The 13,138-nt window shown below is 42.3% G+C and overlaps 1 protein-coding gene across 1 annotated transcript in view; it reads right to left on the bottom strand.

Moving 5' to 3' along the window:
* Positions 1 to 8,793, bottom strand: part of wt1a (Wilms tumor protein homolog) — a 52,433-nt gene extending 43,640 nt beyond the window's left edge. Inside the window, exons 1-10 of the mRNA XM_037978020.1 lie at positions 8,698 to 8,793; positions 7,703 to 7,782; positions 7,196 to 7,318; positions 7,000 to 7,059; positions 5,411 to 5,515; positions 3,995 to 4,105; positions 3,768 to 3,908; positions 1,494 to 2,882; positions 253 to 334; positions 48 to 163 (exon numbers count right to left, since the gene is read on the bottom strand). Coding sequence (XP_037833948.1) covers positions 48 to 163; positions 253 to 334; positions 1,494 to 2,882; positions 3,768 to 3,908; positions 3,995 to 4,105; positions 5,411 to 5,515; positions 7,000 to 7,059; positions 7,196 to 7,318; positions 7,703 to 7,771 — 2,196 coding nt within the window. The 5' untranslated portion in view covers positions 7,772 to 7,782; positions 8,698 to 8,793. The remainder of the gene's footprint in view (positions 1 to 47; positions 164 to 252; positions 335 to 1,493; positions 2,883 to 3,767; positions 3,909 to 3,994; positions 4,106 to 5,410; positions 5,516 to 6,999; positions 7,060 to 7,195; positions 7,319 to 7,702; positions 7,783 to 8,697) is intronic.
* Positions 8,794 to 13,138: the final 4,345 nt, after the last annotated feature.

The raw sequence follows: 13,138 nt of genomic DNA, 5'->3' as shown, positions 1-13,138 counted from the left end.
ATGAACCGCACAGCTCACAGATTTTTGTCCTTTAAGCAGCTTCTTACTTCGTAACCGAGCACCGTCCCCCTGCAGGTCTCCTCCTTCACCTCCTCCTGCCGTCGACTCGTCAGGTAAGCTGCGGCTCCAGAGACGCCGGAGGCTCCGGTCATCACCAGGGGCACTGAAAGCAATCAGGAAAGTTTGTAGGGGTTAGAAATGTGTCCGTAACTTTAGTATTCAGCTGTTAAACAGGATGAGGATAATTATTACCTTTATTCTGTTTGCTTTTGATAGACGTGGCTGTCAGGTTAAATGGACGACCCATCGTATTTGGTCCTGAGTCATGAGTTCCCTGAAAACACAGAGTTTTATAAACCCTGAGCAGTTTCTGGATGTGTTTTTAGCTCCTGTTAAGTTTAGATTCAACAGATCTCTGGAAAGACACGTAGGTTTGTTTTTGTTGTTTTTATGGCATCCTGTTTGTCCAGATTGGTCGTTTTTTCACCCGACTTTGAATACAGAAAATTCAAAACTCGTTCAGAGGGTTAACCTATTTCTAATGCCTGGTTCACACGTCAAGATGTTAACATTGTCGGCCAATTTTCAAAACCTAAGAGACCACACGCGTGACGATAAGAAATCTTAGGTAGAAGAGGTTTGATTGGACAGTGTGTGGTGTCCAGCCGCACGGCAGGAGCGACTCACGAACATTCAGATTCCAGACAGGAAATACCATAAAACGATAAACAAACATGGCCGAAAACTTCCCGGATATTACGGTAGCGGTAAGGTTATAATACGCCTTACATGAAATGTTGAACAAACATTCGAGTTGTTGCCACGTGTCAATGAGTCGGTCCTCCATCGCTGACGTTCACCGCCATTTTGGAATCCCCTCCGTGCTCACGTCACCTCGCTTTCTGATTGGCTACCTGTCACATCCAACAGGCTGCGTCCTCAGGGGGAACACCACACATCCCTGATTTTAGATCGGAGCGACCCCGACGTCCTTCCGAGCCGAGCAGACACAACGAGAGTCACCCCGATAATCGGGACAAATATCGACATTAAACTCTTGGCGTGCGAACAAAGCATAAGTTTAAATGGACATAAAATCTGTTCATAATTCCATTTTATTTTACTCCCGTTGGTTCTGGTGAAACGTTGCCCCTCTTATATCCCAGTAATAATCACAACACAGATGTAGAATCATGCTTTTAAGCAGCGGCGTCCTTGTGGGCCACTCTCCTGCCTGTTTTAGAGGTTTCTTTGCTTCAACACACCTGATCTGATTAACTGGCTCCCGCAGAATTCGAGGGCTTGTTGAAGAGATAATTTAAGCATCGAATCAGGTGAGTCAGTGTGAGTAATAAGTTGATATAATGGGATAGGAATTATTGAAATATAATAAAGCTCCATCTGTGAATAAATACATTTTAAAAGGGTAAAAAAAAAGGAAATGAAATATTCAAAAGTGTCCAACAGAATGATTTGTATGAGGCGTGTTATACCTGGGTTAAGATGGAGAAATCTGCGTTTGCTCTGCCGCCCGGCTCAAACGACGACCCGGAGGTCTTTCTGCTGATCAGAGGCGACCCAGAAGAACCGGGCTTCATCGGTTTGAGCTGCTGGTGGCGTGCCGAGCTGCCGGTCTCTGATGAGTCAGCGTTTTTATGGCTCAGCAGCTTCACATCGGCTTCACTTTCGGTCACGCCTCCATCCGTTTGAGCGTTTCCAGCTGCCATCGCGCCGTTCGAACCGGATGTTTCAGATACCCGTGCGCTCTCGCAGGTATCGTTTTTACTTTCCCTCCTTTTAGAAGCGTCACCTTCATCGTCAGCTGCCACCACCGACCTCGGCTGCACACTTTCCTGCACTTCCTGGCTTTCAGAAACGGACTCCTCACTGACTCCTGCGTCAAACCTCTCATCTGCTGTCTTAATGTTAGGATTATCAGTTTCAGTTTGGGTTTGGGTAGCTTCACCCTCTTTTGTCTGCGAGGCACGTTTCAGGAGTTCTGGATCTGGAGCCGACTGGTTGTTTGTTGGCTCAGAATCCTCACCGGTGACGTCACAGACTTCATGTTCTTTCCTATCGATCTCATATTTGTTAATATGCCCCTCGGTGACCTTCTGACGGAGGTTTTCTGAGGAGTTTGAGGGCTCACAGTCGGTCCGAGGCGGGTCGGTGTCCGTGAAGTCGTTGACCTGCAGTGTGAGGCTCGTTCCAGTCGTATCAGCAGCCGTGAGAGCTGCTATCTGTGTTTCTGGAGTTTCTGTTGTGCGCTCGGCTGTCTGTTCTTTCTCCTTCACTCCATCTGTAACTTCTCCCTCTCCTTTATCTCTTATTTCTGTTGCAGGGTTGCTTGTCTCCCCTGTTGCCTTTGCTGACCCCTCGGTATTTCGAAGCACGTCGATTCCATCTGCTGTTTGCTCCGTCGGGGTACATTTTTCCGGAGCGTGTCCTCCATCCTTCACGTCTTCCTGAGATGATTTTTTTTCTTCCTGTAGCTCTAAATCTGCAGATTCATCCGGAGACCCACGCTCAGGATTTGATGCACGCTGGAGACTCTCATCTGACACAATTAAATCGCTCAAAATCTCCATCTCTGGTTCTGCTCCAGAGTTATCAGGGAGGCTGGACAGGTTGTTGCTTCTACGTGTGAATGTATCTGGACAGCTTGGGTCGTGTTTAATTATTTGTGGTTGTTGATGATGATCTGAGTCCTGCAGAGGGTCTGAGGTTTTGGTCTCAGAGGACTCTGGGTCCTGCAGACCGTCCGGGTCCGGAGGCTCAGAGCTGGAGGTGCGATCATCCAGAGTTTCCTGACATCTACTGTCTTCTACCATGAAGGAGACGTGGCCGGTAGGAACACGGAGACTATGGGTGTCCTCTTTATTCTGCGTAAAAACAACAACAACAACGTTTACGATGCAGCGTGGTTTTCTACACAGATTTTTACAGCTTTGAACATCTTGGTTTGGAGAGTAAAACGTCCAGATTTTTATTTTAGTATTATTACAACCTTAGCATCATTCGACATAATCTGCAACTTTTGGAATCAATTTGATTCAAGATGGCTGCCTCAGCTATAATCTTAAAAAAAGAAAATACACACAAACGGCTACAGCAGTCAGTTTTACACAGAATGAGAATAATCCCCATCTCGTATTCTGAGCGCGAACAGATTGCACGAGATTTTTATTTGCCATTAATTGTTCTGTGTCGTCTCTGTCTGTTAGCAAAATATCCAATGAACCACTGAACGAAGTTTAATAAAACTTTCAGTCTGCAATTGATTAATCAGATTCAAAATGGCCGCCACAGCCAACTGACCTAGCTATGATTCAGTCACTTTTTCAGATAAATGAAAGACAAACATTATTAAAACTTTAGCCTCAACTGTCGGAGTCAACCCTGTTTGTCTGTTAGCAAAATATCTCAGGAACGTCCGGGCAAATTTAATGAAACTTGAACCCAATTCAAGATGGCTGCCACGGCTAACGAACACTGGCCACTCTGTTAATTCGACAGATACGGAGCTAAAACTTGGGGTGGTAGTAGCTGAGAGGCGTTTTTTTTTCCAGGTTTGATCCAAACGTCTGCAGCTTTTTTTTGCATAATTAGATGATTTTAGTCTAAAACTCTGGTAAGAAAGGCGGCGGGCGATATGCATTCCTTCAAGGAATACTCGGCGTTTAACTGATCATTAATTGTTATTAAATGCAGGTGAGGTACTGATTGTGTTTGTTTACTGAAGTCGGGTGTCTCGTTTAGATCTGTACCTCCCGTTCGGCGGCGTGTCGCATCTCTGACGCGGCCTGCGCCGACAGCTCGCCGGCTTTCTCTCGGAGATCCTCGCAGGCTTCTGCCGCCGCTCGCAGACGCCTCCGCTCACACTCGAGTCGATCCAGAAACTCGGCCTTCTGCTTCGTCGACACGAACAAGAACACGAGATGGCGTCACGTTTCAGATCGCGCCGCCGTCCCCCGAACGCCGGCTTGTGTCTCACCTCCCGGTTCCAGCTGGTCCTGGACGCGACGTGGATCTCCTTCAGCTGGACCAACTCGTCTTCCATCGCCTTGCTCTTCTCCCGCATCACTTCGTGTTCTCGCTTAAGGGACTGCAGTAAAATTAATTGCCCGTACGATTTTAATGCAATACTAAATTTTTACGAGTTTATTTAACGTGAACAGAAGGTCCTGAACGCGGCCAGGAGAGAGAAGACTTCCTGCTAATACAAATCAGTTTGCTTGTGTCATTTTAATAATGATTTTAATAAATTAATGAATGGGTGAATTTAAATGAAAGGGGGGTGAGGAGGACAATAAACCGGGGAGCCATAAATGGAGAAAAACCTGCTATCATTCAGCTGTGGAGGGGACTGAATTCACACATGTTGGTGTGATATACAACGCCATATTCAGCAAATTTATGAGATGGAACAATGGTCTGAGTTTATTTCTGTCTTTGTATAGTTTTCTATAATTATTTCCACAGATTCTGTTTTAAACCAAACTGTGAACTAGTTTTCTATCAGTCAGAATTTAAATTTAAAGATAAAAAAATGTCACGTAAAATGAGAAGCAATAAAAGACTGAAGTTCAGGATGCTTCTTGTTACTTTTTAATGAAGCTAAAACTAACTAAGATAAACATTTTAAAAACCTCTTGTTTTCCTGGTAAATAATGACTTTAAAAGGAGTCACTTTAATCTTAAATAGTTGTTTGTTTTGCCTAATTTCACGTTTTATTTTCAGGGTTTTTTTACAGGGTTTATTTCAAATTTCCAGATTTTTTCTGTTGATTTTTGTGACATTAAAGTGAAAACATTTAAATGTTAATTATTAAACGTTGCCAGCAGGTTGGACTTCTTGGTCCTGCAGCTCACATTAAACGTTCAAGATTTGATTCAAGCTGAAAAATGTCGAGGAAAAGGCAAAAAGTCGACAGAAAGTTTGCTGACTCCACTTAATTATTATACATCATTACAGTTTGGCTCTCCTCTTTAGTTTCTTTCATAAAAATAAAAAGCTTTATAAACTCAAAGTACCCACACATTTATATTCCCAAATATAAGTCTAATATTTCAGATTTTACAGTTAATTTCTGAGCTTTTAATATTGACGTTTACTGTAAATATTTATCCCATTTTTTAAAAATCGAGTAGTTCTCATAAATTCCAACATTTGGGACTATTTGTTATTATTTTTGCCAGAAAAATTGCAGATCTAGACGCAGATTAACAACAACCAAACTAATGCAAAGGGTTTAAATTTAAATAAAGGTTATATTATTTCTGAATAAATGTTTGGTTTCACCCACGTTGGATTTTTCAGTAAACTCAGGGAACATCTGGAACAGTAACCTCTGTTTGTCTGAGCGCGAGCCGCTGTGTTCAGTAAGGACCAGAAAGAGACGACTCGGACCTGAAACATTTGTCCTCGGGTCTGCAGCTCCTGTTCCAGTCGCCTCACCGTCTGCGTCTGACTCAACAACAGCTGCTGGTTCTGCTGCAGAGACATCATCAGCTCCTAAGAAACACACAAAACATAATTACATGACCGGGATGACATGGCTTTGTTTTCTGCACAGTAAACGTTCTGCGGCCACCTGTAGGGCCTGAAAAAGGTTTCCCAAAGGAAGCGTCTGAGAGCGAAGATCCTCCTGCCCTTTACTCCAGACTTCTTATACGGTTAATTGTTTCATTTTGTGATTTAAAGAGGAAATAAACTAAAATATCAAAATAAGAGTTTTCATATTTGCCTTGTAGCTAAACACCATCATAAAACCCTCCAGTGTCCATTTCTCTGATTTCAAACGTTAACGACTCGTTTTTAGAGTTTCCGTGGGCTGATTGTGTGGGTGGAGTTACCTGCTTGGTTGGTGACGTAGGAGGAGGCGGGGCCAGCTGTGGCAGACTGCTGAAGGACGCTAAGGAGGTTAATGTCGCAGCGTTTATCAGGGAAAATGGAAGCAGAAGAAGAAGAAGAAGAAGAGGATCACTTTGAAAACATGATTTTGGTTTGGAGTGAAGCTGTTGGGAACTGGAGCCCCACGTTTCACCAGAGGAACCCCTGAGCTTTACGGTGATGTCACACAGTCTGCGAGGAGTTTCACCTCCAGACGGTGGGAGGAGGCCGGTGCCGGTCAGACAGGTGGAGGAGGCCGTTGCTAGTTAGACAGATGGAGGAGGCCGGTGCCGGTCAGACAGGTGGAGGAGGCCGTTGCTAGTTAGACAGGTGGAGGAGGCCGGTACCGGTCGGACAGGTGGAGGAGGCCGGTGCCGGTCCTCCAGGCGGTGGTTCTTCTGTTGAAGGTTTATATCTAAGGTTCTCCTCTTCAGAACGTCACCTGCAGTCCGTCTCCAGACTCTGGTCCATCAAACCTTCTGGTCCTTCAGAAGCTGAAGGTTCAGCTGATGGAGGTTTCGAGTCGGTTCCCCCCCCACACTGTCTGTATTTGTCATTTCCTGCCTTGTTGGCGTTCCTGTTCGGCTCTCGATGCGTCACACTTCAGAGCGATCACAGAAAACGCTGAAGAGACCCAAGCAATTTTATTCCATCTTTGATTATGAATTTTAAACGTGTAATTTAAAAAAAAAAGAGCTCCTTTTATGACTTTCTTTTGATTAGTTAGCTTCAAACCCTTTAATGAAGAAACATGAAAGCCATTCCACTCAGGAACTGTACTCTTAATCACTTCAAGTATTTTCTCACATTTGTTGACAAACTGGAGACCGTCGGCCCATTTCTGCCCCACAGAGACGTCTTTTGTTACATGTTACGAATTTTTAAATCTCATTAATTTTCCTTTCCCCGACTCTTACTGGAATGTTTTGCAGGTTTCAAATGCAGAAATTAATGTTTATTAAATTACATTTACACAACAAAACTGAAACATAACAGAGAAAATAAACTTTTTCTTTTAATACATTCACATTTTGTCTGATTTCTTGAATATTGAATCTATCCGTCTTGACTTCAGATTAAAGGTGAGATCCGGTCGAGTTTCTTACCTGCTTCTCAACCCGTTCAGCAACGATCTCCCCCCTGAGTTTTTTGTTCATTTCACTTTCCTAAAAATACAAAAAAATAAAGTTCAAAATAAAAATCATGAGAACTTTTCATCTTTGTCAGATTTGGGTTTGAATATGAGACGAGGCAGATCCATTTGTGGATGGGTTGTCATGTTTTTTTCTGCAGATCATTTACCATTTTGAGTTTTTGCTGCAGCTCCTGGAAACGCTGCTCCCGTCCTGCAGGAATGTGGGTCGTCTCTTTCACCACAGATTTCATCTTTTCCTGCACGAGCTTCTTGCTGACCTCATCCAGCTCCTGAGAACGCACCACACATAAAACAGAAGATTACGAAGCTTGATTGCTGTTAATTCATCGATTCAAAGAGTTTGTCACATTTACAATCAAACAAGAACCATGACGGTTCCCAGAGAATCGGACAAAAACTAGAAAAATAAAAAAACAAGACTATTTACAGAAAGAAGGTGATGATTGTGACCACAGGTGAGCTGATTATGGATGGAAAACAGGTGAGTCTGAGGACATCTAGTGGGTATATAAGCACTAGACCATGACTGAATAACCTAAATTAATTTACAACACAATAAAACCTAAAACCAAACAGAAAATAACTCAAAAAAAAGAGTCATCTCACATCTGAAGTTTGGAAGTATTTCTGTGACGCAGTGAAATAAAACGTACCTTTTTAAGAGACACAATAGTTCCTTCTTGTCTTTGATTTGCAGAAGTCAGTTTGGTATTTATTTTCATGGCCTCGTCAACTTTAGGAAACACACAGATTAGGTCACCATGAAACATCTTTTCATAAATAAATAGTCTGTTTTTGTGTTTTTTAAAGCAGGGCAGACAGGAGGAAAGTTACGATTCACGCAAACAGGTTCTAAAAAGGACCCTTATGGATAATTAACAGAAAACATACAACCCCAATTCTAAAAATAAAGTTTATTTGCAAATCTCATAAACCTATAATTTATGCACAGTGGAACATTGTGAACATATCAGATGTTTAAAACTAATAAGTTGTAGAAATTGTCTGTGCAGCAACTCCATCAGTCTGTAAACATCTGGACCTGAGGTTGTCCCATTCTGTCTGTTCAACAGTCCTGGATGGGAGGCACTAATGCACCCCCATACCATCAGAGAGGCAGGCTGACCTCAGAACAGTTCTCTTCTTTGGTCCAGAGGAGACACATCTGGCTTCTTCTTTGCCTGATAGAGCTTTAAGCAGCATCTGTGGACGGCATGGTGAACTGTGTTCACAGACAGTGTTCCTGAGCCTTGACCTTTGACCTCAGAGGTTTCTACAGATTGATTTTATGATCTGGAGATGATGGAGATTCAGAGTCTTCACAGGTTTCTGTTGAGGAACTTTATTCTGAAATTGCTCCACCTTTTTAGACACAGGTGAACTTCTGCCCATCTTTACTTCTGAGATGCTCTTTTTACACCCAGTCCTCTTTCTGACACGTTACTAATTAACCTAATTAGTTAAAAAATGCTCCTCAAGCTGTTTATTTGGACCACTAATCTTTACACCCTTTTGTTGCCCCTGAAACACTTTTCTTGAGATGTGCTGCTGTCGATAAATTCACCCCTCCAACCCTCCCCTCCCCTAAAAATGGCACAATTTATGAGTTCGTGTGGTTTGTAAATCATTGCATTCGATTTTTACTTACATTTTTCACACTGTCCCAGCTTTTTTGGAACTAAGGTTGTACTAAAGGTCCATTTCAGTCCACATGGCCGTTTAACTTAACGTCTTCTGGGCTCCACGGATAAGAACACAACTGTCAGCCAACAAGCAGAAGACAAAGGTATGCTGCATGAGTCAGCAGCAGGAACGTTAAAGAGCAGCGACACGATGTGATGGATCAGTCCCAAGACGTGGGAACTCTTTCTCGGCCCACATTAGTTAAACTCCGAAGCCGAACTGGGAGACGTGTCTCACAGCCACACTTTAGTTTTATCGGAGCGGTTAGAGAAACACGACAACGACCTCTGCTCAAACTGTAAAAAAAAAAAATGACTAGATTAACCTGGGAAGGATGAAGTGATAGGAGATTGCTGCTGAAACAGAGTCATATCCAGGATCCTGCTAAATGTTTTTGTTACATTTATAGAATAAAACATGCATGAGGAGCAATCCAGAGCTATAACTAATAATATCATTAGTTACCGTTTTGCATTAGTTTCTCATGAGCCTGCTTGACCACGGCACACTGTCTGGAAAGGCCACAGAATCTTTTCTCCACCTCCCCCAGCTGGTTCAGGTGGGCGTCCTTTGTCCGGTTCTGCAAGGCCAGCTTCTGCTCCTGCGGAGGGGTCGACATCGTTAAAACAGGCAAGACCGAAACGGCATCCTCCTCACAGGCAAAACGTTATGCAAAAATCCTAGTTTGGCACTTTTGTTTCACACAGAAGTACAGTGAACGGAAATAAAAATAAAAAAAAAACAGAGATTCTGTTTAGTTAAAGTTATTTTTTTTAAAGGCAGACGCACAAAAAATTAAAATATCGACGTGCTTTTATCAGATTGAGAATAAAACATAGAAAAAAAGTCTTGAAATAACTGAGAAGAAGCTGATTTAACTCAGTTTTTCAAAGGAATAAAAGAATTAACTCAGCTCATGCTTCAGAGCACTTTATCGCTCCTCAAACTGCCATTATAGTTTGTCTGTATCAAGCCACGCTTATTTTTTTGGCCTTTTCATTCTTCCTCCCTTCACTTTCATCCCTTAAGTCTCCAGTCATCAAGCTCTCCTCGACTCCCTCTCAATCTGCCGCGAGGAAGGTTAAACTGAGCGAGGACCAGTTATAAAATATTTTAATAGAGATATTTTCTCTGCTGCGCTGGCAGTTCAAAGTGTCACACACTCCCAGTGTGTTACTCCTGATGAGCTCTTCCTCCTCAGCGCCGGGCCCTCGTCCTCCTCGTTTAATTCGTCTCACTCCCACCAATCCTGTGTCAACAGTTTGGACGTATAAATGGAAGAACAAAAAAAGACCCCTCCTTACCAGCTCACTTGATTTCTTCTCCAAGTTGTACTTCAGCAACTGTGTAACAGCAGCAAAAGAAAAAAGGGGAAGGTTACGTCCTCTGAGATACAGTTTTCGGCACGTGAAGATACCGCGTTTATCCCTCCATGTTCCCCGAGCGGCGAAGGCGGCGCCGAGTCATCGCTTCTTTGTAAAGTTATGACGCCAGCCGATCACAGAAAACGCAAAAAATGTTTATAACTCAATCAGTTTTGCAGATATTGAGCTAAAATCTGGTGTGGTTGTAGCTTAAAGTCAGTGATGATATATACTGTCAGTGCCACTCACTGCTTAAAACTTTAGCATTAACTGATTGTCTGTTAGCAAAATATCTCATGGACCACTTTTAATGAAACCTTCAGAAAGTAAGGATTGGAAGTACATCATCAGATTCAAAATGGCTGCCAAAGCCAATCCAAAACTGCTTCAACTTTATCCCCTCATCAAAAGATGATTTAAAAGTTTAAAACCCTGTCTGTACGGAAATGCTGCCTTTTCCAAACAGACGTTTTATTTGATGTTTCTAAAACTACAGAAACCGACCCAAAACGCTGCAGGAACCATGCCGGGCCTGTATGTGGCGCTGCAGCCATGAAAATACGCCAGAAACAGGAAATAAAACAACCTTTTTTGTGGAAGTGGAGCGGGAACAGAGTCAGCCCACATACAGGGACAGAACGGACGCTTTAGGGAAGGGTTTTACTCTTTAAATATCAGGATAAATTCTTCACAAACTGTTGGTTTTGTAAAATATTTCCATTTTTTTAATGTACACTTGATGACTATTGAACTGCAGTGCTAAAGCAAACGATGCAGATCCATAATAAAGTGATAAAACCTTTTTTTTGGCCTTCAATTATTTGGTGTAACGAGGGGGGTTTGATTCGCTCAATTCAAGGCATTTTACTGTCCATCAGCCGTGTCTGTTCACTGAATTAATACAGGATCCAGAGGTTTTACTGCTGTCGAGCATCTGCGACACAAACACATAATCTGTCGCTGTTGTTACGTCTGTCGTGCTCGGGGTCAAAGGTTAGATTATTGGTGGGACTACGACTTCACTGGTTTTAAAATACTGGCACACGAAAATGCGAGTGCAGTGTTTCAAGACGTTTTTAAGAGATAAATAATATCGCTTCTGAAATGCAGTTTCTCCATGTGGATAGGGCCTAAAATTCAGGTTTAATTTTAGCCGAACGCCTCAGACAGAACATCAGAAACTGTCTCTATTGTCTCAGTAACAAAGCTGGGTTGTTAAAGAGCAGTCGAGCGTGGGGACGGCTGTAAATCACCTCTGCGGTGTCCAGCTGCAGATAAAAACACTCTTTAGGTCAAAATTAAACACGACTTTTCTTCATCTGCTCGTCTTGTTGGGTTGTTTAATGATGTTATATTCATTCAAATATGAAAGAAAGAATGAGAGATATAAAGATAATCTAAAAAACTACAGCTGCCTTTGAGAATTTTTGTAAGAAAAACAAAGGGATGAGTCTGTGATCGTTGTCCATCTCAGTACCTGCAGTGACTTCAGTTCTTCCTTCAAGTTGTTAATCTCCTTGTCTTTTAACTCGGCGCTGACCTGGTATTTCCCCTGAAATAGGATATTATTATTGTGAGTGTCAAAAAAAGCAATAAATACCGAAGCACAGCACAGAAGAATCCACTCCGAGGGCCAAGACTGTGCGGCTGACACAAGTAAAATTTACTGCTCCACTTTAACATTAACTGAATAAAACCCGCTGAGCGCCAAATGTTTTTTGGAAATAAACTCTTCGTACCTTCTCCTCCTCTGTGTGTTGTAATTTGACCTGAAACTGCAAAGAAGAGAATAAATTGTTGAATAAAGTGCTTTAAATAATGCAACTGTGAAAACATACCTGTTTCTTAACGCTGGTTAGCGACTCGGAGTGCTGCTTTGTCATGGTTCCAATCTGATGCTGTAAGGATTCCTGATGGAAACAGACAAAAAGAATCCTAAATTAATACATGTTTCTTATGTAAAATGGTTTTTTTTCTTAAAACCGACAATGCAGAGAAGAAGCTGTACCTTCTCCCACTCCAGCTCCTGTTTCTCCAACACCAGCTGACTGATATGATCCTCAAAACGCGTCTCTGCATCCTAACCAACAGGAAAAAACATATTTTGTCCTGAAGCTGACAGTAAACCAACACAGGAAAGAGTATCTCAATATCACGGGCAAAGCATGTGTCATGAACGGCTCCCAGTTATTACCACACCAAAGTTTAGATCTGTAATTTAATCACATCTAGAAGCTTCAGTCATCCACTGGTTCATGAGATATTTTGGTAACACACAGAATCTGTTCTCCTCTTTCAACAAACAACTCTCTGAAGTTGAGCTGTAACTGCAAACTGCTCAAAGTTTCTCTGGTTCAGTCCAGCGTATCTTCTCTAGACGCGGCCGGAGAACGAGGAACATTAGAAGGGAGGTGATATTTGTGGAAAGCCATCCCTATCCTCCCTCTTCCCTCGGAGAAGGCAGGTAGAAGTCAATTGCTCTGCGTATACTCGGTACTTTTTTTTTTATGTGCGTGTGGGAGCCGGCCGACTCACTGAGCTTATTTTATAAGTTCCTATTAAAGTATGCCACCAGTGTGGCACTGCATTAAAAGAAAGGAGAGCACGGGATATAAAGCTGTTAGTTTTTTGGGCCAGGGAATAATTACTCTGTGAGTGTATTTAAAAAACAAGACAGTAAAAACACTCCACAAAGGTTTATGAAGCTTAGTGATCCGTGTAAATAAAAAAAAACAGACAATCGTAAAGGAACTTTAATATTTGTTGTCTCAAACTACAACCCCATCTCCACTACTATGTTCATTTTTTTTCCAGATGGTTCTAACAAACACCAAAATACCAATAACGGTTCCTGTTTAGTTATTAAACATTACAACGCACAATTAAAAATTAATGAGGACGGAATCAGGATAAAACGAGACAGACATTTTTTTGTTTCCAGAACCCGAAGAAACGACGGGCTGTCTGAAAATGTTTCTCACATCTGAAACTCAGTCTGAATGTTTGTGAGAGGCGCAATCAGAGCAGAAAATCTGCTTTTAT

The sequence above is a fragment of the Kryptolebias marmoratus genome, linkage group LG11, assembly GCF_001649575.2.
Source record: "Kryptolebias marmoratus isolate JLee-2015 linkage group LG11, ASM164957v2, whole genome shotgun sequence".
NCBI lineage: Eukaryota > Metazoa > Chordata > Actinopteri > Cyprinodontiformes > Rivulidae > Kryptolebias > Kryptolebias marmoratus.
Note: the sequence above shows the minus strand (reverse complement) of the source record. Positions and strands in the feature narration are given on the sequence as shown.